Source organism: Corticium candelabrum, chromosome 1 (assembly GCF_963422355.1).
Source record: "Corticium candelabrum chromosome 1, ooCorCand1.1, whole genome shotgun sequence".
Classification (NCBI taxonomy): domain Eukaryota; kingdom Metazoa; phylum Porifera; class Homoscleromorpha; order Homosclerophorida; family Plakinidae; genus Corticium; species Corticium candelabrum.
In genome coordinates this window covers 6,688,627-6,712,823 of record NC_085085.1, presented here as the reverse complement: position 1 = coordinate 6,712,823, position 24,197 = coordinate 6,688,627, and the positions used below count along the sequence as shown (strand labels likewise).

Sequence of the window (24,197 nt, the reverse complement as noted above, 5' to 3'; positions counted from 1 at the left end):
ATCTTATCATTTTCATAGGAAATGTTTTTAATTCTAGGGTAACTACTTTCTGTTGGTGTGCTAAGCACTATACTTCAGGAGCATTGCTAGGGCTGATGCTTCACAAGGATACTGAATGAAATTGATCATAGAGCCTTGGGTTCTGTTCATATCAAAACTACTTTTGCTTTGGATATTTCCGTTGCCTTGTTGGGACAGAGCATAAAATTGATTTCTGGAAATTGGGCTATATATGAGGCTGTTCGTGCAAGGATAGACACACAGAGGCTCTGAGAGCACAGCATGCGCGTTGAAGAATTGGATGATATCTGATAGCGCTTGCAGAGGTTTTCCCGAGCAAGTCCCAACTAGCGTACAGTACAACCGCAAGTTGATCTAATTTGCATTCAAGAGTATTTTGTTCCTTCAGATTATCTAATGCCAAGGAAACTTGGATGGATTACGCATTTATCATGTCCTCGTACACGCACAACAGCACCGCATGGTTATTACACACACTGCATACGTACTACAGCGACTTTGTCATGCTGCCATGCGAGACATTGCGATATTACAGAAACTGGCGAGGCTCTCTCACAGCTGTGTACGTATACGTACGGTGTACAAAGCGTCATTCAAGTCGTAGGTGGAGGCCAACGCATGTTGCGAGACCGCCTATTGGGCGTGGTTAGAGCTAAAACACGTTCCAGTCTAATTAATTGACAAAGTTTATGGTTACCTGTGACTTGCGTGTAAGCGGCAAGTTTGATGCTTGTAGGTATTAAAAGGATATAAGTGTCTGAAATAAATAGATACGGGACTTCCTTGCATGCATGTTGTGTTTGCTGTCTTTTTCGACTATTCGAAGAGTCTGGAATAGCCAATGGCTTTGCAAGCAAGTCACAGTTATGCAAAACAGCAGTTGGCTCAAGAGAATCAACTTCTTTCAAATACAAGAGCTAAGGATTTCCGGGTTGGAAGCCATTTGTCTACGTTTTCTGACGGCGTCGCTTTTACTGCAACGTGCACCAAAGAAGGTCATCCTGACCCTGACAAGGTTTATACTGTGAAATTGATGCTCACAGGCGCTTCACAGTTTGGAGATCTCTACAATGAATGGTCTGTCCTTTTCTCACTTCCCGTTCATCCTAATATCGTTCAGTGGAGGACAGAATTTAAAGATCTGATTGTGGACGATTTCTTTGATCATCTTCCTCCTCAACTGCAACGTCTTTCCGTTGATGCAAGCGGAAACCGTCATGAAGCGCAGTATGTTGTTTGGGACAACTATTCTGTCAATATGGCAAAAAGACGAAAAGGATATCCTATCCCTTTTCCATTTGGGGAAGCCGAGAGGATTGGGAGAGAACTACTCGAGTTACTCATATTTCTGGGGACACATTGTGTAGTCTATTTGAACTTGAAGTTGGACAACTTAATGGTAGGTGATAATGGTCAACTTCTACTGTCTGACTTCACTAAGTCAAAGAAGCTAAGCCACAATTTTGGTTACGATTATAAGTTGGGCGCTGATTCTCCTGGAGGGGACAAGGCACTTCTTGCTCCTGAGATTCTGCATAACTTTAACATAGTAGAGAATGTCGATTACAGTAAACAAGCTACCTGGGAATTTGGTGTATTTATGTTTACTCTCATTCTTGGTTTTCATCCTCTTCCGGACTACCCTGCAAAGTATATTTCAAAGACCATGTATTCTCTGGATGATTTGCCAAAGCTTCCTGCATCATATCCCAAAGAGATGAGAGAGGTTTTGCCTCAAATGTTAGAGCCTGACCCTCAAAGAAGAATGACACTAGAGAATGCAAAGCATGCACTCTTCACTGCAATAAAACAGGCCAAAGCAAAGGATTTCAAAATTGTAGAAAACAAACATTTGAAGAATGGTGTGTTGTCAGTTCTTGCAACTTGCACTCTGGAGGATTTTCCGTATCCAAGCAAGAACTATCTTATCAAGATGCTTTGTGTTTTTGATGATGATGCAGCTTCAAAGCATTCATTCCCAGACGAGGGCATCACACTTTACAATCTTCCTCATCATTCAAATATCCAGAAGTGTTGGCGTTATTTCACAGATCAAATACCTGACTCATTTTGGGATTTATATTCAAGAGAAATCCAGAAGTCAACATCCATTAAAAAGGAACAGTCTGAAAAAAGAAAGTCTAAAATACTTAAGACACAGTTTCTAGTACTGGAATGGTTGCCAGATACAATGGTTACCACTCGGTTATTATATCCAGTTCCTTTACCTGTTTCTCTTGGAAAGAAGTTTGCATTGGATATAATTAGTGCTGCTTTACATCTTCAGTCAAACAAGCAAGTTCATTTTGGTCTGACACAAGAGAATGTTGCTATCGCTTCTGGCTCTTTGGTACTGTCAGGGTTTGACTGTGCTATTCCACTGACTAAGCAGACTATGAAAAAGAATACATTACAACGTAAACTCAGCCATTGTAACCAGTCATTTGTTGCGCCAGAAATAGTGTGTGAATTCAACAAGGATCAACTCGATAGCTCCATAGATGAACAAATCAATGTTGACTACCAACGGCAATTGTCATGGGGTGTTGGCAAATTTATACTTATGCTAATCACAGGAACAGATCCTCTTCCTGGCTATCCTGGCTCTATTGAATATGACTGTTTTAAACTGGCACTGCCTTCAGAATACCCTCAACAATTTCACTCGCTTGTTCAGCGGTTGCTGCATCCTAATGTCGACCATCGGGCAACACTAAACGAAGCTTTCAAAATTGTTAAGAGTATTGCTGTTAATGAAAGTATCGGGGATACTCACTGTTACTCAGTTTCTTCTTCATGGGATGGTAAGTCTATGGTTGTGTTTGATTCTGTTTACAGAGATGTGCTGCTTCTGTCAGGCTGTGTTTTTAGACTGTCTGCTTATCTGTTGTTCTCGTGTTCATGCAACCTGTCACTTTACGTGTTCTTTTTCCTGTTTGCATACAACAGTATGTACACTGTTAGTCTGATGTACGATATTGTTATCCAGTTGTAGCTTCAGCAAGAGCACCACCTGATCAGCCTTTATCAGTGAAGTCGAATGGTTCTAGCGTGACAAGATCCGGCTTATCGTACAGACACGGGAGTGAGTCTACAGGGTTACTTGAAGGCAAGGCTGCTGACACAGAATTTGAAAGTAGCAATCACAGCCGAGACAATAGAGAGACACAACCAGGGTGTGCAGATGCAGAAAATGCACCACAAGGGCTTTCAACGCAATTAACTCAACTCGATTATTGGACATGCAAATTCTGTGAATTTGCAAACTGTCCGAGTACGAGAATCTGTGCTGAGTGTTTCAAATCTAGAGATCTGACTCCAGATTCACCAGAATGTCAAGTACCAGAAGGAATTGCTTGTGGGATTTGTACCGTTGTGAGTACCGGAAATCATGAAATATGTCAAACTTGTGGCTACTACTTGACTGAGCCATGGCGTCAAAATTACACTGTAGATTGTACGAAATAATAGGTTGCTGGTGGTTGACTAAGTTTTACTTACTGCAATTACTAAGTTTCTAGTTAATTAATTGTAAAATCTATTAAAAATCATAAAATTCAACTGTCATTGCAAATAGTCACTTACGGGACATAACAATCTGTTGTAATACGTAACGTTAGCGCAGCCTGTCTGCAACTGCTAGCGCGAAATCAATCGCTTCTTGTGTACGACATGTATACGGGAACCTAACTGTCAGGCATGCGTATGTTCTGTTGTTTATTTCCGACTAGATCTGGCAATCACAAACACGAATTACACTGTTCTGGAAACCTATTCATGAATGTTTCGCGCATCTGATTGACTGTTCGTCCAATGTCTGTGGTAGCCACGTACACAACACATCAGTTTAGTAACCCCTACGTTTTACATACAGTCACCTAGTCTCGCGACTTTTATGTTTCGTTTCCTACGGCTCACATGCATACTCAAAAAAGTTCTACAGTACACCAAATATCCGAGATAGCTCAAGAAATTCCAGTCTCTCTCCGCCCTTGTCATTCCCCGGATAATCAAGAAGATTGACTATCCGGGGAATGACGAGGGCGGAGAGAGACTGGGTCGAGTCTCTAGCCACATTACCACGCTGACCAGAAGTGGTTTAGCTCCATGCAGACCAGGAGTAGTTTAGGTTTCTTGAGTGTTGTACAGTAGACTAGACTACTGTAGGTCCAACGCCAGACCTGGTCCAACGGAGTTGCTCAGTCACACAGTCCCGTTTCTTAGCTCAAACTAAAATAGTTGAATTATTCACGTCATAATACCGCAATAAGAGGTCTCGCCACATGTAGTAATTCATAAAACTTGAGAAACTGAATGGACAGTCTAGGTAGACAATTAATATTACTATCGCTCTTTAGCGTGCGTTCCTCACCTTCTTTCTCACTAAACATACTTTTTCGATTGTTCAAAGAGAAATGCTGAATTAATAGCAATTTTACGGTCATGGGTGGATGCCTAGGAACTTCGACGGACGACCTGGGTTTCCACGGAGACGGCGAAGGCTCCAATTCAGGTGCGTTTGTACCGAATACGTTCGCAATTCGCTACCTACTGTACACTCTTATTGCGCGCATTATTGTACTATGCTTTACAGTATCTTTCATCTGTCATAGTTTATAGTTTCATTTACTCTGACGCCATTGCGCATAATTATATATTGCTCTTAGTTTTACTTTGTTCGTCCGAATTTCGACGATATATTTATTGTAGTGGCCATCGGTCGTAACAAACCTTTGAAGAGACATACACTGTTATGGAATGCCGACGTGCCGATGACTGTTGGACAACTGAGGAGCAAGAGAGATGAGTTCTGGGACACGGCGCCTGTCTTTGACGGCCGGAGAGAAATATGGGATGCGTTACGAGCGGCCGCCGACGCCGTGGAGAACACGGATTATGAGCTTGCACAGGCGATCGTCGATGGAGCGAATATCACACTTCCTAGAGGTCAGAATATCTCTGCTGTCTTGTCTGTGTCGTCATGATTTGGGGTTTGCTATTTTCGGGGTTATTTATTTTTAATTAATCAGGCCAGAGGTCATTTTTAGTTTCTTAGAACGGTGTGCTGTTTGCTGAAAGACAGTGGGTGGATGACTCTCCAGAGCACGACGGAATCTGTACATGTGTGGCATTTTTAGGATACAGGTAGAGAGTTGAAAGGTGCTTGGGGTAAGGATCTTTGTTCTGCTGAAGGTCAAAATTTGACTTTCTGTGGGGTTTCTCTCTCTATTTGCACTATAGATTTTTCCTGGGGTGCATTCAATTTGCCCATTCCAACCATTCCGGAATACTAAGAATACCAGAATATATCGTTTGGTTTATATTCTGAGTAATCCACTTGTCGACCCCCCTCCTCCCCCCCGTGTACTCATGGACAGACTGCTATTAATGTTATGCTGATATGCCCATTCCTTCTCCGGGGCAAATTGAATTATTAGTTAGTAAATGTGAATTCAGCTGATGAAAAATCCATGACCAGAAAACAAATGTTGAAATATCAGAATTATAACAGACTTTAATTATGCAATAACGTGGTACATACATGATCTTGTTTTCAAGGAGACTCTAACAGGTATTATTTTCTGTCTGCTATAGCCATCCTTCTACTGTACTAGTATCATAATTAAAAAATTGTTGCATCACAATCCCAAACGAGATATTGACTAAGACTCAGATATAATGGCTCAGATACTTAGGCATATATTTTGTTTTCAAACATTAACAGCTTATGGTTTAGTCCAATTACTGCACTCGTGTTATTTCCAAGGCCAAGACGAAGTACCATTCCAAATTTTTATGTCATGATTATTTAGTGGTTTAGGTGTTCATTGTGGGAACAAACAGAACAACACGTTTGTGATTATATCATGTGAGTAGCAGTATTGATTTAAACAGAAGCAATGATGGCAGATATTGTCTTTTCTCTATGTGGTTTTTCATAAGCATAGGACAGGATATTGTCAGTTGAGAGGAGAGTATAGTACATTGTTAGAAACAGGATACTTTTTGCAGATTGGTGTGTTGTTGAGACTGTTAAATTATGAAGTGAAGGATACACAATTAGGCTCTCGGACACTTGCTATTGAAATTGTTGTTTGTGTGAGGGTTTGTTTCAGTTATTATTTATATGTTTTGTACAGAAACTTTGTCATTTCTTAAAGGAACATTTCGGCCACATGTGTTAGTACACTGCACCCCGCATACACCTTTGATTGTTGGTTACCAACAATCAAATTGAGACATTTGACGTATTTGCAGAACGAGATATGCTTACGTATGCTTTTAACTGATTAAATGATAAATTCTATCGGACGTGTTTATAACTTTTTCGATCGGGACTCCAGCTTCTAGAATATCTACCGTAGATCGCAGGTTGCAAAGTGTGCTGTTTGGTTCAGTAGCTGAATCACTTAAGCACAACCTACTCATATTTATAAGGTGGGCAACGCTTTTCTATTGTGACGTTGAAGAGGGTCTTCTCACCATCACATGTAAGACATCACGTGACATCGACAACAATCCATGATTCCGTGGAAGCACAGTGGACGCCGAAACAGATCCGGACAACGAAACAGATCTGGGTGCCGATACTGCTTGCCTTCCTATCCTTTTGCTAGTGTTCATGTGCGACAGACCACGTATGAACAGCTGTTTTTACCACACCCTGAAGGGGGCCCTGTTGTAAAAACTGTAATTTCGAGTTGCAGTTCTTGTCACTTCCATCAGCACATACGGCCATTGCTTTTTTGCCGCACATGTACATTAGTGTGCATCTCTGAAATTTTGCGTTATGCAAATCTCCGAAATGTCTCTTTAATGTAGTGTAATTTCACCTTATTTGTGAACGTGTTGCTAAGCATTATTATTGTGCAACCTTTGCAGAGTTTTTGCTTTGACAGGAGTCTCTGTTTGATGGTAGCTTGCAGTTGAAAGTTGAGATATGATGTAGTAGCTTTTGAATTTGATTAGCTCAATTGCCCAGCCTGTTACGCCAGCTTCAGTGGAATGTTAGGCATAATTAGGCTAGGGCACAATTCATAACCTCTTCTGCCTCTTCTTATACTAGAAGATGACAGAAGAGAGGACGTGGTTGGGAGAAATGTTTTCAGTGAAACAACTGGAAGAAGCCAGAAGAGGCTGTGCCTACACTGACTCAAACAATGGGAAGTTGTAAAACCTTCCCCAACTTAGTTGCTAGTTCAAGGAACACTCACCATTAAATGTATTCACAATTTTGTCGATCAGTGTTTTCTTCAGAAATTCTAAGAGGGGAGTGGTTTAATCAGCAAGTGGGCGTTTCCTTTTTCCTTACTATCATGCTCATCACAGCTGGTAAACTTGTGTAACTCAGGACATTTCAATCATGACTTAATTAAATTTATACAGAATGAGACAAGAAGAAATGGTAGTTCAAGGACTTCATTGGTACATGAATGGCAATGACCTCTTCTTTAGTTTGTCAACAGCAAAACCATGGAAATCGGCTACTAATACCTCATTCACACGAGCACTCGTAAGTGGACCAGCCCGTGCTGGCACGGGTCATTGCTGAATGAAATTATCGTGTGAAAGCGGGCCGAGCCGAACCAAACCGTTATGGCTTGGCCCACCACAACTTGCCTCGCCAACCCGGGGTGGCCAGGGTCAGCTCGGCTTTAAATCATCATGTGAATGTGAGCCAAGGCAGGCTGAAGGCCGGGGATGCTTACTGGCTTCCAAGATGGTGTGGTTGAAACAGAAAACCTTGTGTGTCATTTCTTTATGGGGTGAATCAGCGTACAGTTTCAGATTGAAGGTTGCACGAGAAATAAGCAAGGACAGCTTGTTCCATGACGGCGTCTGTATCTAGCATGTGCACCAACAGACAATCCTACTAAAACTTGGCTGGCTCATTTTGTCAGAACGCTGTGTGAACAAGGGCTGGCTTGCTTCATCAGCCCAGGCTGTGTTGGCTCGGCTTGGCTCGGCTCAGTTTGGAGCTGTGCTCGTGTGAATGAGGTATTAGAGTGTCATTGGGTGACCGGCTACACTGTCACAGTGATTTTCCTGCTTTCCCTAATTCACATCATTTAGGTCTCGATTGTGGTTTTCAACAGAGTGCATAACAGTAACTGTCTGTTGTTTTCTGAATTACCGGTATAAACAAAAAGCCAAGCTAGGCCACTGCTCCTCACCTATGTGTGTCTTTCTATGCTTGGAAGTAGACTGCAACTATGGGGCCCCAACCCTTCTACGGCTCCTTGGAGACACTTTCTGAATGCACTGCTAGTCAAGTAACTCAACACACACATTAATTAATTAACAGCACCAAACAGTTAAAATTGATTACTGCAGTACCTATCACTGTTAAGTGAACTCTAAAGAAAACTGCCTACAGAATGCTGAGTCATTGCTAATGCCATTATTATACCAATTGCAGTGGCATAGTTTACATGTACTTGTTCTGGACACAACAGAAACTATTACTGTAGCTGTGCTAACAGAAACCAAACGCTTATACCATGTTTACATAAGCGAGCATAGTGAGCCAAGCCATGCACGGCAGTCCCGCGTTTACACAACGCATTCTTTACGATCGAGCCAATGCTTCTAATGGGCGTGTTGTTAGCATGTGTTACATACTTGAAATTGACGTACCTTTTGTTATAGGCTCGCAATAGATAGACTTCAAGCTGCTCACGTTTTCTTCTATGTGGCTTTACAACAGTCAAATCAGGAAATCGTAGGACTTAATATGAGAGGACATCCTATTTATAGGAAGTGTAGGCCTACCACCAGTCGACTGTTGCAGTAACCAAGTTCAAAGAGATTTGTTCCTTGCTGTCATTGCCTGGGCATTTATTCTTTTCAATTTTACTTCTCCAGAATAGCACATTTTATATAGAATGAACAGGCTTGGCTCTCATCCCTGCACAGGTAGCATTTACACGACTTACCTGACCCGAGTCAGTCCTGGCTGGCCCTGCTAGAAATGCCGAGGCATGGCACAACTCAGCCCGTGTTTACACATGCCTTCCAAACTGAGCCAGCACGGACTGGCCCACTTATGAGTGCTTGTGTAAACGAGCTATTAGAAGCTGTTTTGGTTCTGCAGCCTCAGTGTCACAGACCATGACAGCTACTGTCTGAGCTTCAGGACCAGACCTACTTCTACTTAGTCCGTATGAGTCAATTGTTCTTTGATTTGTCATATTGTTACCAAACGTACACTGTGCATGCACAATATCCGTAGTTGATTGATAATGGGCATGCTAGCTAGTGTAATACCACAATCTTGGCGTTGCTCTGGTGCTGCAAAATTTGGCTTGGCGCTGCATGCAGCATTATAGCACCAGATGGGCACCCCTGCCCCTTGATGGTAGGTAATGTGGTGGCAAACGCATGGCTAGTGTAAGTGCTCTCTAATGTTTTTTATTGGATTAGCTATTGTTCTATTTGGGATTGTGTAGACACAGTGGCATTTATGAACATTTTTTGGCAGATGTCAGACAGTACCGATTTCTAGCCAGACATTCAAAGTGGTTGGCCGGACATGGGATTAGTATTGAATGATTGGACATTTCCAATGTTTGGTTAGTACTGTCAACACAGGTGCGTTCAAACTTGATCAGTACCATTGTATTGGAACCTATATTGCAGCTGCCGCTTGTCATATGTTGCTTTAGTGATGCATTGCTTGCTTGATGTTGTTTTTGTCCTTCCAGTATGACAGATTTCTTTAACAATGTGCATGTGGCCAGCAGATTAACCACCTCCACAATCGTCAATGGACCAACTGGTAGATTTAGTTGTGATGCTGAGGCTCGACCAGCTTTGCAATAGCTGCACTGTGGCTTGAGGTTGAAATCTGAGGAGATGAAGGGCGGTCAGGGAGGAATCAAGTTGTTAGTTGGAAACAACGAAGTAGCCTCCAAGGGTCCATAGTCTAATAACCGCTGACCACGAAATAGTTACACTGTTATTGTGTGTGCAAGACCCTCAGAGCTGTGACATCATTCGGGCATATCGTAGCCTTGACTCATTCTTGGATACGCGAGAGCAGCTTCAAATGGTAGAAGCTCTTAGGGTCATGGAGAGAATTGCAATGATTTCATTGTATGTGTTGTAATCTTGGTGATTGTACAGTCTACTGTTTTGGTGTTCATACTGTATGGACATTGTGTTCAGCAACAAGAACACGTCTGACATCTACCGTAGATGCCTGGACATTTGTTCGATGTTTGACTGTTGTAATTTTGTTGATATACAGTATGTTTTACGTATGTAGCAGCTAGTTTGTTTTGAAGTTGTTTTGTTAATTAATAGTATGTATTGCTGTATTTATGCTTTGACATGAATCATAAGGAGGGTCGCTGACTTCTTGGTCAATTACCTTCTAAAATGTGCTCTGTTGACAAAAACATTGCAATTGAGATTGTGACTGATATACCTTATTTAGACAGTGTTGTTTGGCTTTGGCATCTCTAGTTGTAACCTCATTTTATGACCATTGCCTCTCGTAAGGATGTCGTATGACTGTTATTATTTTATTGCTTTTAAAATGGGAGATTAGCGAATAGTTTGATGCTCTTCTAAAGGTACGTCACCTGAGTAGTGATCTCTAACTTCGTACAGTATAGCTGCTGGATGGTGGCTTTTAATCCTAATAGTTGCAGGTGTTCTTTTCTGCTGGGATGGGTCTCGGTGAATTTAGTTCGAGACTTCTGTTGGGCTCCTTTGATGAGATTGTGTACTGTATGACTTTATTGTCGTATGGAAGGATGACACTGTAATTACTGTAGATGTATCTTGTTTATGGTTGCTTTGTTTCAGTGGAATCATATGTTGTATATATAGGTGAGTTGACAGAATGCTATGATGAACTGGGAAATCGGTATGTCATTCCCAACTACTGCCTTAGTCGTCCGGTCAATATGCAATGTGAGACTGGCTCTGATGCAACAGTAGAACAACAGGACAATTCGAATCAGGCAAGTACGGCACAACCAGTAAGCAAACAAAAGCAGAAGAAAAAATCGAAGGAAGGAGACACTGTTCGTGATGACGAAGGTACACCAAATCGAGTGGTAATGAAACTTCGTCTGTCCACTGGTCCAGAACTGAAGCTTCATTTCCAGGCGAAGGACACAATTGCAGATGTAAAGAGAAGAATACAGGAAAAAGATGGTATTGATGTGTCACGTCAGAGGCTATTCTCGAGCGGACGGTTGCTAATGGATAAGAGTACTATTGAAAGTTGTTCTATACCGAAAGGATTTGTTGTTCAAGTTATAGTTGGGCCTGAGGTGCAGTGAGCTGCTTTGGTGTTGTAGACAGTGTATATCATACCTGTAGATTTTAGTACAGTGTGTACCCTAATGCCATGTGAGACGTATTACAAGAAGGATGAGAGCATGTAACTAGCTTGTCTGTTCTTCACTATTCCACACATCACCGTGTGTCTACTGCATTTCTCGTCAACTCTACGCGAGAGCATAACTCTCTTATTTTTTGAAGTTGTTCGCAAACGAGGTTTGTTGTCTTCTGAGATGCATAAACAAGGAAGACAGAAAATTACATAACCAGTTCTCTGGCAGTGGGAGTGAAATCATGACTGGAATGGACGTTGGATTTCTTTTCAAGATTCAAGGTATCACTCATTAGATTTGTGGATAGAATATGTTTTCCTTGAATTTCTTATTATGGTACCGCTACTGGGGTAAGTGCCACCACCTACGTAGTTTTCATTGAAGACTGTAAACGGTTTTCCGCGCTGTTTTCGTGAAGATCGTACAAAACTTTAAAGGAGAACTCCCACGATTTTCAAGTTGGGGTCAGATATAAGATTTTTTTATCTTGACTGCACTCGAAAACTTTGAGTTCCCTCCATTGCATCTGTAACGTTAGGCTCGAGTGTCCAGTCGGCTGGACACTTGAGCCTACTGTAACGTAGGAAAAGCACCGCAAAAAGAGTTAGCGTAGGCGTTGGTGCATGACCTCCACGTGTCGTGCACAAGGCGTGCTATCTACCTGGCATATTCGACGTGAAATGGTCCACTGCATTGCTTTTGGCTGTAGCCACAACAGCAGCGACATCGCCAGAGGTGTCAGCTTCTTCAGGCTTCCTCTCAATGACGTCATGTACCTCGCTTACCCGACACGCCCCTTTCTTTCTCCTGCCGTGAAGATGTCGCGCACAAAACCTATGTCCCTTCGAATTGTCGGTTTATGGAAGGGACTTGTATCTAACCCCAACTTGAAAATCGTGGGAGTTCTCCTTTAATTTTTTGTGCATACCGGAAATGTTAAGAATGGAACCGCAAGCCATGCGACTTTCTACCGACAGAACACGAAATTTAACAACGCATGCTATACGTCACAAGTCACTCCTACGCTTCTCCGGCCGGCAACTGACCTTGTGGTGAGATGCGCGTGCGCGAAGCATGGAAAGTCACGTCGGTGACGGGTCACCAGAGCAGCCGATAGAGGTGAGTTAATCGTCAAACGCTTCATTTCACACTACCAGTTGGCGCTGTGCACGGGAACGTTGAACGTTGCGTTCCAGATGTCGGGCGATACTGACAGTGTTAAAAGGGTACAGCAATACTTCTTCAAGTTGTATAAGTCTATTCAGAGAAAGCCAAACGATAGCCAAGACAGTCAGCGAAGACAGCTGGAGAGTGTTCTACCAGCTACGTTTGCAGAGGCGGGGTTGCAAGCGCAAGAGGCGAAGGAGTACGGAAAGAAAGTGGGAGAGATATTGAGTGTGAGTTGATTGGTGTGTTCACTCTTCGTAATGCAAAACGGAGGATTTTGTGAACAACGTGTGGATGTATTGTGTCATTTCGTGATGTGCGCGATGATATACCTACTGAAAATGAAATCTCGTTGTTTTTCGTGTGGCATGAGCATTTCTGATTCGCCTTTTTTGTGCTTTCGCAGTCGGGCTGTAAGAAATTGTGTGCTGCCGCGAAGGCTGGTAATCCTCATGATGTACAAGCCGTATTTAATGAGGTCAGAGTTCAAATTGGAAACTGCGTTGAATCTTGTGGATCAGAGACAGCGGCAAAGGCAATTGGTACTGTCAAGTGGATTGTCACTGCTCTTGCAAGTCATTGCTTGGTAGAGGTATGTAGACGCACTGGTGTACGATAGAAATGCGTTTGTTACTGTCTTTTCTATCATTTTTGCAGGTTGGAGAAGATCCGTTTCATACTGCAGTGATGCGTAAGCACTTGGATGCTGCTTCTGAGCTACTTCAGCTTGGCTGGAGCGTAAACTGTGTAAGTTCTTGTTTGAAAATGAATCTTAACTATGGTATACAACTAATTAGCATTCAAAGTAATTCAGTTTCATAGTTTTGGTGATTTTTTTACTAAATTATGGAAAAGGGATCTGTTTTGGAATGACAAGAGAAGATGTAGCCTTAGATCTCGTATGAGAAAGAGAACTGGGGTTAGAGTAGGCAAGGAATTACCCATTCCAACCATTCTGGAGTACAAAGAATACAGAATAATCGTTCAATTTGCATTCTGGAATGATCGGTGTATATTCCCAGTAAACCACTTTGTCGACCAGTTTACTCGGTTTATAGGTTGACTAGAGGAGTGAGAATGAAAGGAATACCTGTTCGTTTTGTCTGAACCGCAAACCATACATGCGCACTAGCTTGTCAGCCATGACAACGGATGTACAGAAACTACTGCGCAGGCAACTCGCTTTTCGGAATGTGGTTTGAGTTGAAGGAGTGTTCGATTTGGAATGACTATTCTTTTTATTCCAGAATGGTTGGAATGGACAAATCAGAATACACCCTTGGTAATATAATATGTTGTACATTGAATGACATAACCATTAATTATGTGGTTATATACCTGTGTATAGGTATAATAACTTGTATTAATTAATTAAAGATAAGGTATGAGGTTACTGCTAAATAGAGAATTCTCACCAAAGTCAACAATCTCAGATAAAGCTGTCACTTCATGACACAACCCTTTGTATTGCAACCATGACGTTTACCGAGAAATAAGCATTGAAATTACTTGTGTGGGCATGTTTAGTACCCGTATGAGTAACTCTGATTGCTGGTTAGCAAGGAAGACTGATACCTATGCATTTTTTTCAAGGTAAGGATTGTGAGACATATGGTGTCAAGTTGTGATTTATTGACTAAAACAAACTGGGACCCCAAACTTATCACGCAAGTATCGACTGTGTCAATACAACCATGCAACCATGGAGGATCAAAAGGAGATCCTTCTTAGATTAGTTCATAGATTATATCTTGACGCATTTTGGGTACGTTAGGAGCACTTGACACAGTTAAGCGTAAAGTATTTACTTCCAAACGAGGAGTTGGAGGACACAGAGTAAATCATATGGGAAATCATCTGAACAGCTCGTGGCCCATTCTCTGCTTCTGTGGCTGGGTGGACTGTAAGCTTCCCGCAGGAAGATACTAGGCCTTGTATCTTTCTTTCAGCAAGTTTTAGTATTTGGTGAGAGTTCCCTTCTAATGATTGTTCGGTTCTAACAGAGTATGTAATGTCCTGGGCTGTGTCTCCACTTGTTGCTCTTAATCGTGTTTAACGTTAACCATGTTTAAATTGTCCACTTGTCCATTTTATTCAGGCTATTACATTAATTATCCGGTACTTTGTTGTACCGTGTGAATTCATTTCTTGTGCACCAGACAGTTGGAGATTGTCTTCTAGTTGTCTCGAGAACAATCTGAGACATAAGTCTCTGTCTTCGCTGAAGATGGCGATTAAATCGCTCTCTTCGAACACTCTGCAGCAGTCTACACCGTCTCTGACTTTGCCTAGTTCAGTCTCTTTCCAATAGTCTCCAAAGAAAGAGAAAGAACAGAGTGAAAGAACTAACATCCATCATTCGTGGAACGCGCATTGCTATCATGTGACCATTAAACCTAAACCACTTTTGTTAAACTACCTCTGAAACATGTTTAGCATAAGCTGTTTAGTTTTACCAGGTTTAACGCTAGTGGAGAGGATGATTCTTAAACATGCTTTTAGACTTAAACAGGTTTTAAACATGTTTAACTTAAGCCCTAGTGGAGACACACCCCTGGAAGACTGTCAAAATTGCATCTGTTGTTAGGACACCTTAGGCCAATCATCTCTGATTTATCTAGCTGTATACACTGCCACTAACAATTGTTAGCTTTAAGTGATTCTATTGCTGGTGGTGATCAACTCTAGATGTGATGAGAGCAAGACATTGCATGTTATGTAGACTAAAGCTTTCTAGTTATGTAGGCATATGCCTGTGTAAGGTTTCACTGAAGTACAGTACGTTAATTAACTAGCTTCCTAGTGTAAACAGAGGCTCAGGTCCTATGCCATAAAGCTTATAGGGAATTAATTAATTAGTTATTAAGGAGATGGAAAGGCTGTTCAGTGGGAGAGAAATGATTAGTATAGTAGAGTGGTCAATGATTTTGTTTTAGTGCTTTTTATGCTGTAGATTTGTAGATGTTTTAATTATTTTTATCTGCGAATGAATTATTATTTCTGAAGTGTGACTGGAAGTCTTATGATGCTGTGAGTGGATTACATGTCATGCTTTTTTGGCCATGTTTACATCATGGCTAATCATTACTGTACCAGCTTTAGAACTTTTTTTAAACCTGCACGTGAGCGGGACATTTGGAATGCATACGTCCATGAGCAAGTATAGGCACAAAGTTGATGTTCGCACTTCCCCTGGTTTGTTGAGGCAGCTGATTTGTAGGGCATGGAAATACTGTTTCCAAAACTACTGATAGGCGATCTGTCATACCCATATGCTATTTGTGCTAACCCTTGGAAGATACAGAAAGTAGCAAGATGGTGGAATGTCCAGTATGAACACGAGATGCACATGACCTAGCCTCGAAGTTCCAGACCGTCTCCCAAAAGAAATGAGAGACGGCCTGGATCAACTTCTGATCAAACCGAGTTCGGAAGTAGGCGTTGTTACCTAAGTGAAATGGAAGGGTTGTAACAGTCAAAACATCTCCTTAGATAATAGCGCTATGCCATCTGATGTGACAAGAGGAGATCGATTACTACATTTTGGAGGTGTGTTCAAACAAGGTGGTATCAACTGCAATTGCGGCAAATCTGCAGTCCGCTGTCCGGGATGCATTGAATCAATTTCGAGAGCCTTGGGCTGTTTCAAAGGCACGGTCCAATGCAGTTTTACATCACGAAAGACGCACGTGCATGCAATCAATTACAAGCTGTCTTTACACGTAATTGTTGAACATGCCTTTGCCAGAAGCCGTGCATGTCTTACAGAACTCTCTACGTTTATTGGCCGCCACTTCAGTGGCGGCAGCTTGCTGATTGGCTGACTCCGATCACTTCCGAACTCGGTTTGATCAGAACTTGATCTAGACCGTCTCTTTATTTCTTTGGGAGACGGTCTGGAACTTCGAGGCTACACATGACCTATAGTAAAGATTTTTAGCCATCTAGACATAACCTCACAATGGTCATTTCATTGTACTCTTAGATCAGTGGTGTAAACATGGCCTTAGTTTATGCTGTGCTAAATATGGTATGTGTCATATCACATATATGTACACTACTGGGTGTCACTGTGAGTCTTCTTATTTGGACACATGCAGTTGCATATTTAGAGTATTCTGGAATAATGACAGTTAGTATTTACATCGAACTGATTTTGGGAAAGGACATGACAGAAATGCCACTGTGACACACACACACACACACACACACACACACACACACACACACACACACACACACACACACACGCACACACACACACACACAAACACACACACACACATACACACCACACACACACACACCACTGTACACAAACACACACACACACACACACACACACACACACGCACACACGCACACACACACACACACAGGCACACACAGGCATACACACACACACACAGGCACACACACACACACACACACACACACACACACACACACACACACACACCAACACGTACCGTACATAAGGATGCCTCCACTGCAAATGTGTGCTGAGGCATGCTTATGTGTAATCAAATGTTGCCACACTTCTTCTTTTGTCTATCAAAGACTGACTTCAAAGATACATTTCGGAGATTTTTTGTTAATGCAGCATTTCAGAGACACGTGCTAACATACATTTGCAGCAAAGAAGCAATGGCTGCGTTGATGCAAGTGACAAGAACTGCAACGCGAAGTTACAGTTGAGTCCAGTTGTTACAACAGGGTTCCCTTCGGTGTGTGGTAATAACAGCTGTTCATATGTGGTTTGTCGCACATAAACACTAATAAAAGGATAAGGAGGAGAGCGGTATCAACGTCTGGATCTGTTTCGTCATTCACCGTGCTTCCGCGGAATTATGGACATGCTGTCGATGTCACGTGATGTAACACGTGATGGCAATAAAACCCTGTCAGCGTCACACTAAGAAAGCATTGCCTGCCTGATGAGTATGAGTAAGTTGTGCATTAGTGTTTCAGCTACTGAACCAAGCAGCACACTACGGAAGATGCGATCTAGGGTAGCTATAATTAGAAGTTGGAGTCCCGATCGAAAAAGTTACAAATGCGTCCGATGGAATTTATCATTTGATCAATTAAAAGCATACATAAGCATATCTCGTTCTGCAAATGCGTCCAATGTCTCAATTTGATTGTTGGGAACCAATAATCAAAGGTGTATGTGGGGCGCAATTTACTAGTGCATGTGATCGAAATGTTCCTTTAGGTTGCATACATCGTACTCATGCAAGAACAGGTAGTTGTTAATTTAAACTAACTGTTGGTTGGTATTGGTAGTCAATTTGTGGCTACAGTTTACCTAGCTGCTCAATTCGTAGAAACCAAAAATTTATTAGATAAAGTAATGAACTGAGAATACTAAGAATTTGTATGAGAATACACAGGACAACGTGAAAGTAGCAAACTGGTGCACTACTGTTGTTTAGTTGCATATTGAGTTGCATTGAGTAGCCAGTTAATCAGTAAAAATTGCATTTTAGATTTTGCATTGTGTTGGTGTAGGCTTGTCGAGGTGAAATGACAGCACTGCATCATGCTGTTCTTGCAGGTGAACATGATCTAGTACAATGGTTATGTAATAGAAATGCTCGAGTTGATTGTCAGGCTGAGGTGATAGCTTCACATTTATTGATCGGTGTGGTTTCAATGGTAGCCATTTTGGTTTTAGGTTCAGTCTTCAGATATTCGTTATCAGTCGTTAATGACACCCGCTCATTGTGCGGCATACAAGGTGGACAAGAGATCAATGGAAATTCTGTGTGAGTGTGATCAGATGACAAAGGAGACACTAATGAAGAAGAATCAGGTTAATCTACTTGTTGTATTACTTTGTAACACTTTGGAACTTTGACTCATACTGAATTTAACAGGATGTAAGGACTATTCTGCATTTTGCTCAACTTAATGCTAAACCTCAAGATCATGAACTGCTTATGTATCTATGTCAGAAGGAGCCTGATCTTATTGTTGAGATGGACAGAGTACTGAATTGTGATGTAGATTTTCTTCCAGTTCTCTAAAATGTCTTGCTTGTAGGGAGGCCAGTTGCCTATACATTATGCATCACAGAAAGGTTACATCACTGGTATAGAAATATACGTCAAAGCGAGCAGGACAGAGGAAGATCGACAAAGAATTTTGAACTTCCAAGACAAGGTGCCAAGTTTATAGTAATTCTGCAATTCAGTTTTGATTTAAGTAGCTGTTTTGATTTCTATAGGATGGTAGAACTCCTCTTCATGTAGCTGTGCAAAACAAGAGGTTAGAAGCAGTGATTGCTTTGTGTACACTTGGTGCTGATCTTTCTATACAAGACAATGGTGAAGTTAGTGACCTATTGCAACTTGTCTGTCTCTATTGTATTGCATTTCTGACTGTTATTGCAGGGGCTAAGACGAGCATCTCGAACTCCTCTTGAATGTTCAGCAGTGCAGCATTCCTACTCGGCTATAACTCAGTATTTGGAGCGAACAGAAGCTCATAATAGTCTTCTTCGTGAAGCATTGAGTCTTGAGACTGATAGCATGAAAGTGGTCAAGTTGTTAGTGTGTGGGTACCCCAGAATGGGAAAGTCTCAACTTTGCAGATCTTTAGCACGTCGGCCTAATATTATTCTTGAGAGGATTCGAAACATTTTCAAAGGAAAATCCAGTATGTTTGATCCAAACGAACGGACTCCTGGCATTACTGTTGAGAATGTAGATATACCTGACGTCGGGCTGATGAGCTTGTGGGACTTTGCAGGCCATATGCAATATTATGTCTCCCACTCTGTCTTCCTTGGAAGTGTAAATGCGGTATTTGTTGTTGTGACTAACCTTCAACTATCAACAGATCAGAAAGAATATCTGCAGTTTTGGCTAAATTTCATCGTCTTTGCTCACAATCCAAGTGACATCTTAGCTAAGGAGAACCAACGACCTATTGTGATAATTGTTGCTAGTCATGCTGATGCACCAGACGTCAACGAAACTTTGCATGGGAGAAGATTGCAACAAGAGTCAATTGGTATTATATTTATTTCTTATAATGTTGACTGTTCATTTTACTCTCTTCTCTTAATTTGTAGAGGTTAAGAAATTTGCGCTGCAGCGATTAGTTCAAAGGCTACGTAATCAATATGTCAATCAACTGCAGATAGTTGATTTGTTTTCGTTGGACTGTCGAGATGCTGCTTCTAGTGAAATGAGGCGATTGAGACAATGCCTAGCACATTACAGGACTTGTGTTCTTCAGGTTTGATTAATGTCAAAGGTAATATTAATGCAGCTGGTTGTGACTTTTTGCGTGTGTAGAATCTCAAACCTGTACCAAAGCTGGCCAAGAAAATTCTTGATAATGTTCCTATATGGCGGAAAGAGCAGGAAAAAGTGAAACGTATTCCTATTCTAATGTATGATGAATTTACTCAGCGTGTACAGACACTTAATGCAAGAGCTACTGCTGATGTGATTGCTGCTGTAACGAAGTATCTTCATCATTGTGGTGAAATTATTGTAGTAGACAAAGGAGAAGGAAGAGCACGCATTCCATCTCTTGTGTTTTTGCTTCCTGTTTATCTATCACGAGAGTTAATTGGTCGTTTTTTGTGTCCTGCTGAATTTGAAGTTAATGTAATGAAAGTTGATGCGAAAGGGTGTGTTCAGAAGAATACTGTGATTGAGGTATTTCAAAGACACTGGACAAATGTTGGTGATGTCATTCCTGTGTTTGAGCAGTTGGAGCTCTGCTATTACACGGATGAGGCCAAAACCGAAATGTGCATCCCAGCTTTGGTGACCGTGAAACAGATGCCTGATGAAGCCTGGGAGAATTTTGGACCAAACTCTATTTATGCTGGTCGTCGTTTTAAGTTTACCTGTGAGGCCAGTGTTTTTGAATACGGTCAGTTCAGTCGTCTTATTGTTCAATTGCATTCCCAACATGATCTTCGAAACATTCCAGTGTGGTCTACCGGAATGACCTTCAAGCCACCAAGCATTGCTGTTCAAGTGATGGTTTGTTTAGTGGAGGACAACAAGGCTGTAGATTTGGTTGTTCAAGCATCTCATGGTAGTGACAATGCATACGAAGCAGCTTTTCAGTTAGAACGTATTTCAGAAGAGATTGAAGCTTTCATGACAGCCTGTATGAAGAACTATGATGCACTGAGTTATGATGTGTTTATAGCAAGTGTTGCTCAGCTAAAGGAGAGTAGAGGCCTTCACTGTGATCTCTTCTTTCCAATAAAAGAAGTTCGCGATGCTCTCTTCTTACCATATGGTTTTGTTGACACTCATGGTCAGCAGCCAGAGTTAGCTGTTGACTTGATGTATTGTGGTCGAAGTGAGTTGATTGAATTACCATGTGCTCCTGAATATGAAAACTGTTCTTTAAGTATGTTGCCTCAACCTATTGAAGTAGAGGTTCTCAGAGACCTCGATGTATCGTCACCTCTTTTCAACGATTGGAGAACACTGGCTGGTGTTCCTTTGGCTTTACGTGCCGACCAGATTGAAGAATGGACTAGAGAAATTGAAGGCATCGGTAGCATGACAGCAAAGTTATTGCACATGTGGGCACAGAGAGGAGGTTGCATCAAAGACTTAATTAAGTTTTTGATAAGACATAACAAGGAGTACATTGCGAGAAGAGTACGTATCGGATTGGATGCATACGTAAGAGCAGGTGGTCGTGGTAGAGAAGCTGCTGAGGCAGCTTCTCGTTCTCTAAGGCAGGCTCACTACCATGATGATTCCAGAGACTTGCCTTGTGCCAATGATTGTACAATTGATTCTCATGTTGATAGTGATTAAGATGTTGTTGATACGTGTTTGCCTGTTGTCCACTGATAATGATAACAATGTATCTTTCTGAGCAGTTTGTGAAGTGATGTCGCCATCTTTTTGTGATGTACTTGTTCATCAACATGCAAGAGCAGTCATTTTTTGTACATTTGAGCGTTGTCTATGTCTGTCAATGAATTGTCGTCGATTGCTCTCCAGTCAATCTCTTACAATCTCAATGGCTGCAGCATGCTACCATGAATGACATTAAAACTGCAGTTTATTTTGTGAAATGGACATGCATATCAGTATGGATTTTTCTATTGTTGTATTCATGTCACTGCTTCAAACTCAATCAACTCTTGAACTACTCTGTTGATCAGCATTAAGGCTACATTTGTGGTGGCCCGGATTTTTGCAGTATATTCCAATTATATGATATTTGAGTCTTGATCAGTGTCAGGTGTGCTACAATTCGGAACTATTCAGCTGGAGGCATGCTTTCTTGTCTTATATAAGAGGGTGAACACTTTTATGGAACAGATTCAGGAAGCTGCCATATGGAGTTTGATTTTGTTTCTATGGACAACACTCAGTGTGTGTGATAGTGATGCTGTAGTCATCCGCGTTGTACAACAGTTTACGAATCTAATGAAAGTTCAACCACATGCCGATTAGCTGGCTGCACACATTACTTGTCAACCACTGTACATAGTAGTCACCCACTGCCGTAGTCATGGTTGTATCAATTATATTGCCAGAAAATGGGAAGCTTCACAGATTATCATCATTCTATGTTGGAGAGCAATATGACTTTCCTACTTCCAAGTTAATAGTTTGAACAACTAGTTACTACTGAATGGCTGATGTCTCTATCTATTGGCAATCTGTACATGTGGTGGAGATGAGGAGGTTGAAGAAACTTAGTGATGGTTTTATGTTTATGTAAATGCACTACCAATAATTGCAATGGAGTTATGACGAACAGTAACTACTATTTGGAATAGAAGAACAAGAGAACAAGTCTTGGTCAGTCAGTTGAGAAATGCGGAAGAATATGGACATTTGTAATTGTTAGTGTCACAAGACAACTGGCCAGTGATAATGTCAATGCAACTTGCTTATATTTTAATGCTTCAGTCACTGCTGAGGTGACAGTCATTGGATCGGAATGAAACAATGCCAGCTGTATAGTTCACATTGTAGCAGCTTTTCTGAGACATCTGGAGAATCATCGATGGCTATGGTGGTTAGGATTGCTCACTTTGATATGGACAACAGTTTGCAAGCTGTAGCTAGAATAGAGGTTGATAATTGTTTCTTGTATTAATTAATCAAATCATTTACTGGAGATTGTCTCTGTTCATTGTATTGTGAACAGGTAGTATAACAATTAAGAGATGTTTCTAGGCAATTAATTTTACTGACTTTGAATGCTCGTAGTGCTGTTGGCAAAAGAAATGAGGCTTTTACAGAGACTGTCTAGTCTGGATATTTATCAATGCTATGTGTTTTTATACTAAGGTGCTTCTGAGACACCTATTTGGTTTTGATATTCTGTGTTGGAAGTTTTACGCTACACAATGTAGATTTGTAATTATGTGTACTTGGATATTTCAACTGTCAGTTTGAAAGATGAATAAATTGTCTTGTTTTGTATTGTTGCACAGTAAAATTATCATGCAAGAGGGGAATATAATGGTCGTTCATCGCTCATTGACCTACCAACTGGTGTTCATGACCGACCACAACTATTTTGCTTTGGTCGCATGTACCTACATGATTGGTCAAAGCGTGTTATTGCAAATGAGTGAGCAACCCAAACGACAACTGACCCCAAGCAGCAGGCAAAATTTAATTATACATAGAGTGGTGATGATCCCTGAGTGCATATATGACAATACTACATGTTTACAGCTGGTTTATATTTGATATTAATGCAGTTATGAATGTGATGCAACAAATAGAGAATTGAACTAAGTGTCGATAATAACAAGAAAGGATTGTGAAATCAAATAAGAATTGATGAATGTCTAAAATTTTAAATGTCAGGTCAACTTCAGCTGCTAGAGCATGATGTCAAACTAAAAGTTTGCCTTCACAATACCACTCTGGTTTGGCTGTTTTCAATAGTTGGCTTGAGTAGAGATTACTGAGTGGTTGATATATTGTGTTCGTTGTGGTGTGTGTGTGTGTGTGTGTGTGTGTGTGTGTTTGTGTGTGTGTGTGTGTGTGTGTGTGTGTGTGTGTGTGTGTGTGTGTGTGTGTGTGTGTGTGTGTGTGTGTGTGTGTGTGTGTGTGTGTGTGTGTGTGTGTGTGTGTGTGTGTGTGTGTGTGTGGTATGTGTGTGTGGTGTGTGTGTGTGTGTGTGTGTGTGTGTGTGTGTGTGTGTGTGTGTGTGTGTGTGTGTGTGTGTGTGTGTGTGTGTGTGTGTGTGTGTGTGTGTGTGTGTGTGTGTGTGTGTGTGTGTGTGTGTGTGTGTGTGTGTGTGTGTGTGTGTGTGTGTGTGTGTGTGTGTGTGTGTGCGCGCGCGTGTGTCCAGTCTTCACCAGCTGCTTACGTAGGAAGTTGCAATTCTACTCGTAAGATGGTGCAGGACTTCCTAAAAAAGGCTTGCAATTGACTGGATATTGCAAATTTACATTTCTCAAGGCCTTTACTATCAGAAGATTCCGAAAGTCATTTTCAGATTTGTCACTATCTGAAAAGCAAACACAGTTGTTTAACTTTAGATTTCAGCACTGCTACTCAACGACAAATCCAATGACAATTTGACTCTTATTTAGTCAAGTATTTGTTGAACACTGCTAGCTTACGAGACAGATCTATATAAATTCCACCAGGCTTTCCAAAATATGATGCAGCAACTTTCTATTCAATTATG

General features: G+C 41.3%; 3 protein-coding genes across 3 annotated transcripts; all 3 read left to right on the top strand.

The window, feature by feature from the left end:
• Positions 1-801: 801 nt before the first annotated feature.
• Positions 802-3,614, top strand: LOC134183114 (uncharacterized). Its single transcript, XM_062650583.1, has 2 exons — positions 802-2,825; positions 3,011-3,614. Exons 1-2 carry the CDS (start codon positions 863-865, stop codon positions 3,487-3,489), a joined length of 2,442 nt encoding a protein of 813 aa, XP_062506567.1. The 5' UTR covers positions 802-862; the 3' UTR covers positions 3,490-3,614.
• Positions 3,615-4,392: 778 nt separating this feature from the next.
• Positions 4,393-11,441, top strand: LOC134192915 (ubiquitin domain-containing protein 1-like). Its single transcript, XM_062661673.1, has 3 exons — positions 4,393-4,534; positions 4,732-4,968; positions 10,858-11,441. Exons 1-3 carry the CDS (start codon positions 4,465-4,467, stop codon positions 11,313-11,315), a joined length of 765 nt encoding a protein of 254 aa, XP_062517657.1. The 5' UTR covers positions 4,393-4,464; the 3' UTR covers positions 11,316-11,441.
• Positions 11,442-12,443: 1,002 nt separating this feature from the next.
• Positions 12,444-22,972, top strand: LOC134188294 (death-associated protein kinase 1-like). The gene is made up of 12 exons (XM_062656525.1): positions 12,444-12,488; positions 12,566-12,766; positions 12,943-13,128; positions 13,194-13,283; positions 18,051-18,158; positions 18,217-18,354; positions 18,419-18,529; positions 18,585-18,704; positions 18,769-18,873; positions 18,935-19,556; positions 19,618-19,784; positions 19,844-22,972. Exons 1-12 carry the CDS (start codon positions 12,444-12,446, stop codon positions 21,341-21,343), a joined length of 3,393 nt encoding a protein of 1,130 aa, XP_062512509.1. The 3' UTR covers positions 21,344-22,972.
• The last annotated feature ends 1,225 nt before the right edge of the window (positions 22,973-24,197 follow it).

Excerpts from the sequence above, each read along its gene's own strand:
- LOC134183114 (XM_062650583.1), top strand. The coding sequence starts at position 863 with ATGGCTTTGCAAGCAAGTCACAGTTATGCAAAACAGCAGTTGGCTCAA. Across the intron at positions 2,826-3,010 it reads AGTTTCTTCTTCATGGGATG|TTGTAGCTTCAGCAAGAGCA; the intron begins GTAAGTCTATGG and ends ATTGTTATCCAG.
- LOC134192915 (XM_062661673.1), top strand. The coding sequence starts at position 4,465 with ATGGGTGGATGCCTAGGAACTTCGACGGACGACCTGGGTTTCCACGGA. Across the intron at positions 4,535-4,731 it reads CGGCGAAGGCTCCAATTCAG|TGGCCATCGGTCGTAACAAA; the intron begins GTGCGTTTGTAC and ends TATTTATTGTAG. Across the intron at positions 4,969-10,857 it reads GAATATCACACTTCCTAGAG|GTGAGTTGACAGAATGCTAT; the intron begins GTCAGAATATCT and ends TTGTATATATAG.
- LOC134188294 (XM_062656525.1), top strand. The coding sequence starts at position 12,444 with ATGGAAAGTCACGTCGGTGACGGGTCACCAGAGCAGCCGATAGAG. Across the intron at positions 12,489-12,565 it reads CACCAGAGCAGCCGATAGAG|ATGTCGGGCGATACTGACAG; the intron begins GTGAGTTAATCG and ends GTTGCGTTCCAG. Across the intron at positions 13,129-13,193 it reads CAAGTCATTGCTTGGTAGAG|GTTGGAGAAGATCCGTTTCA; the intron begins GTATGTAGACGC and ends TCATTTTTGCAG.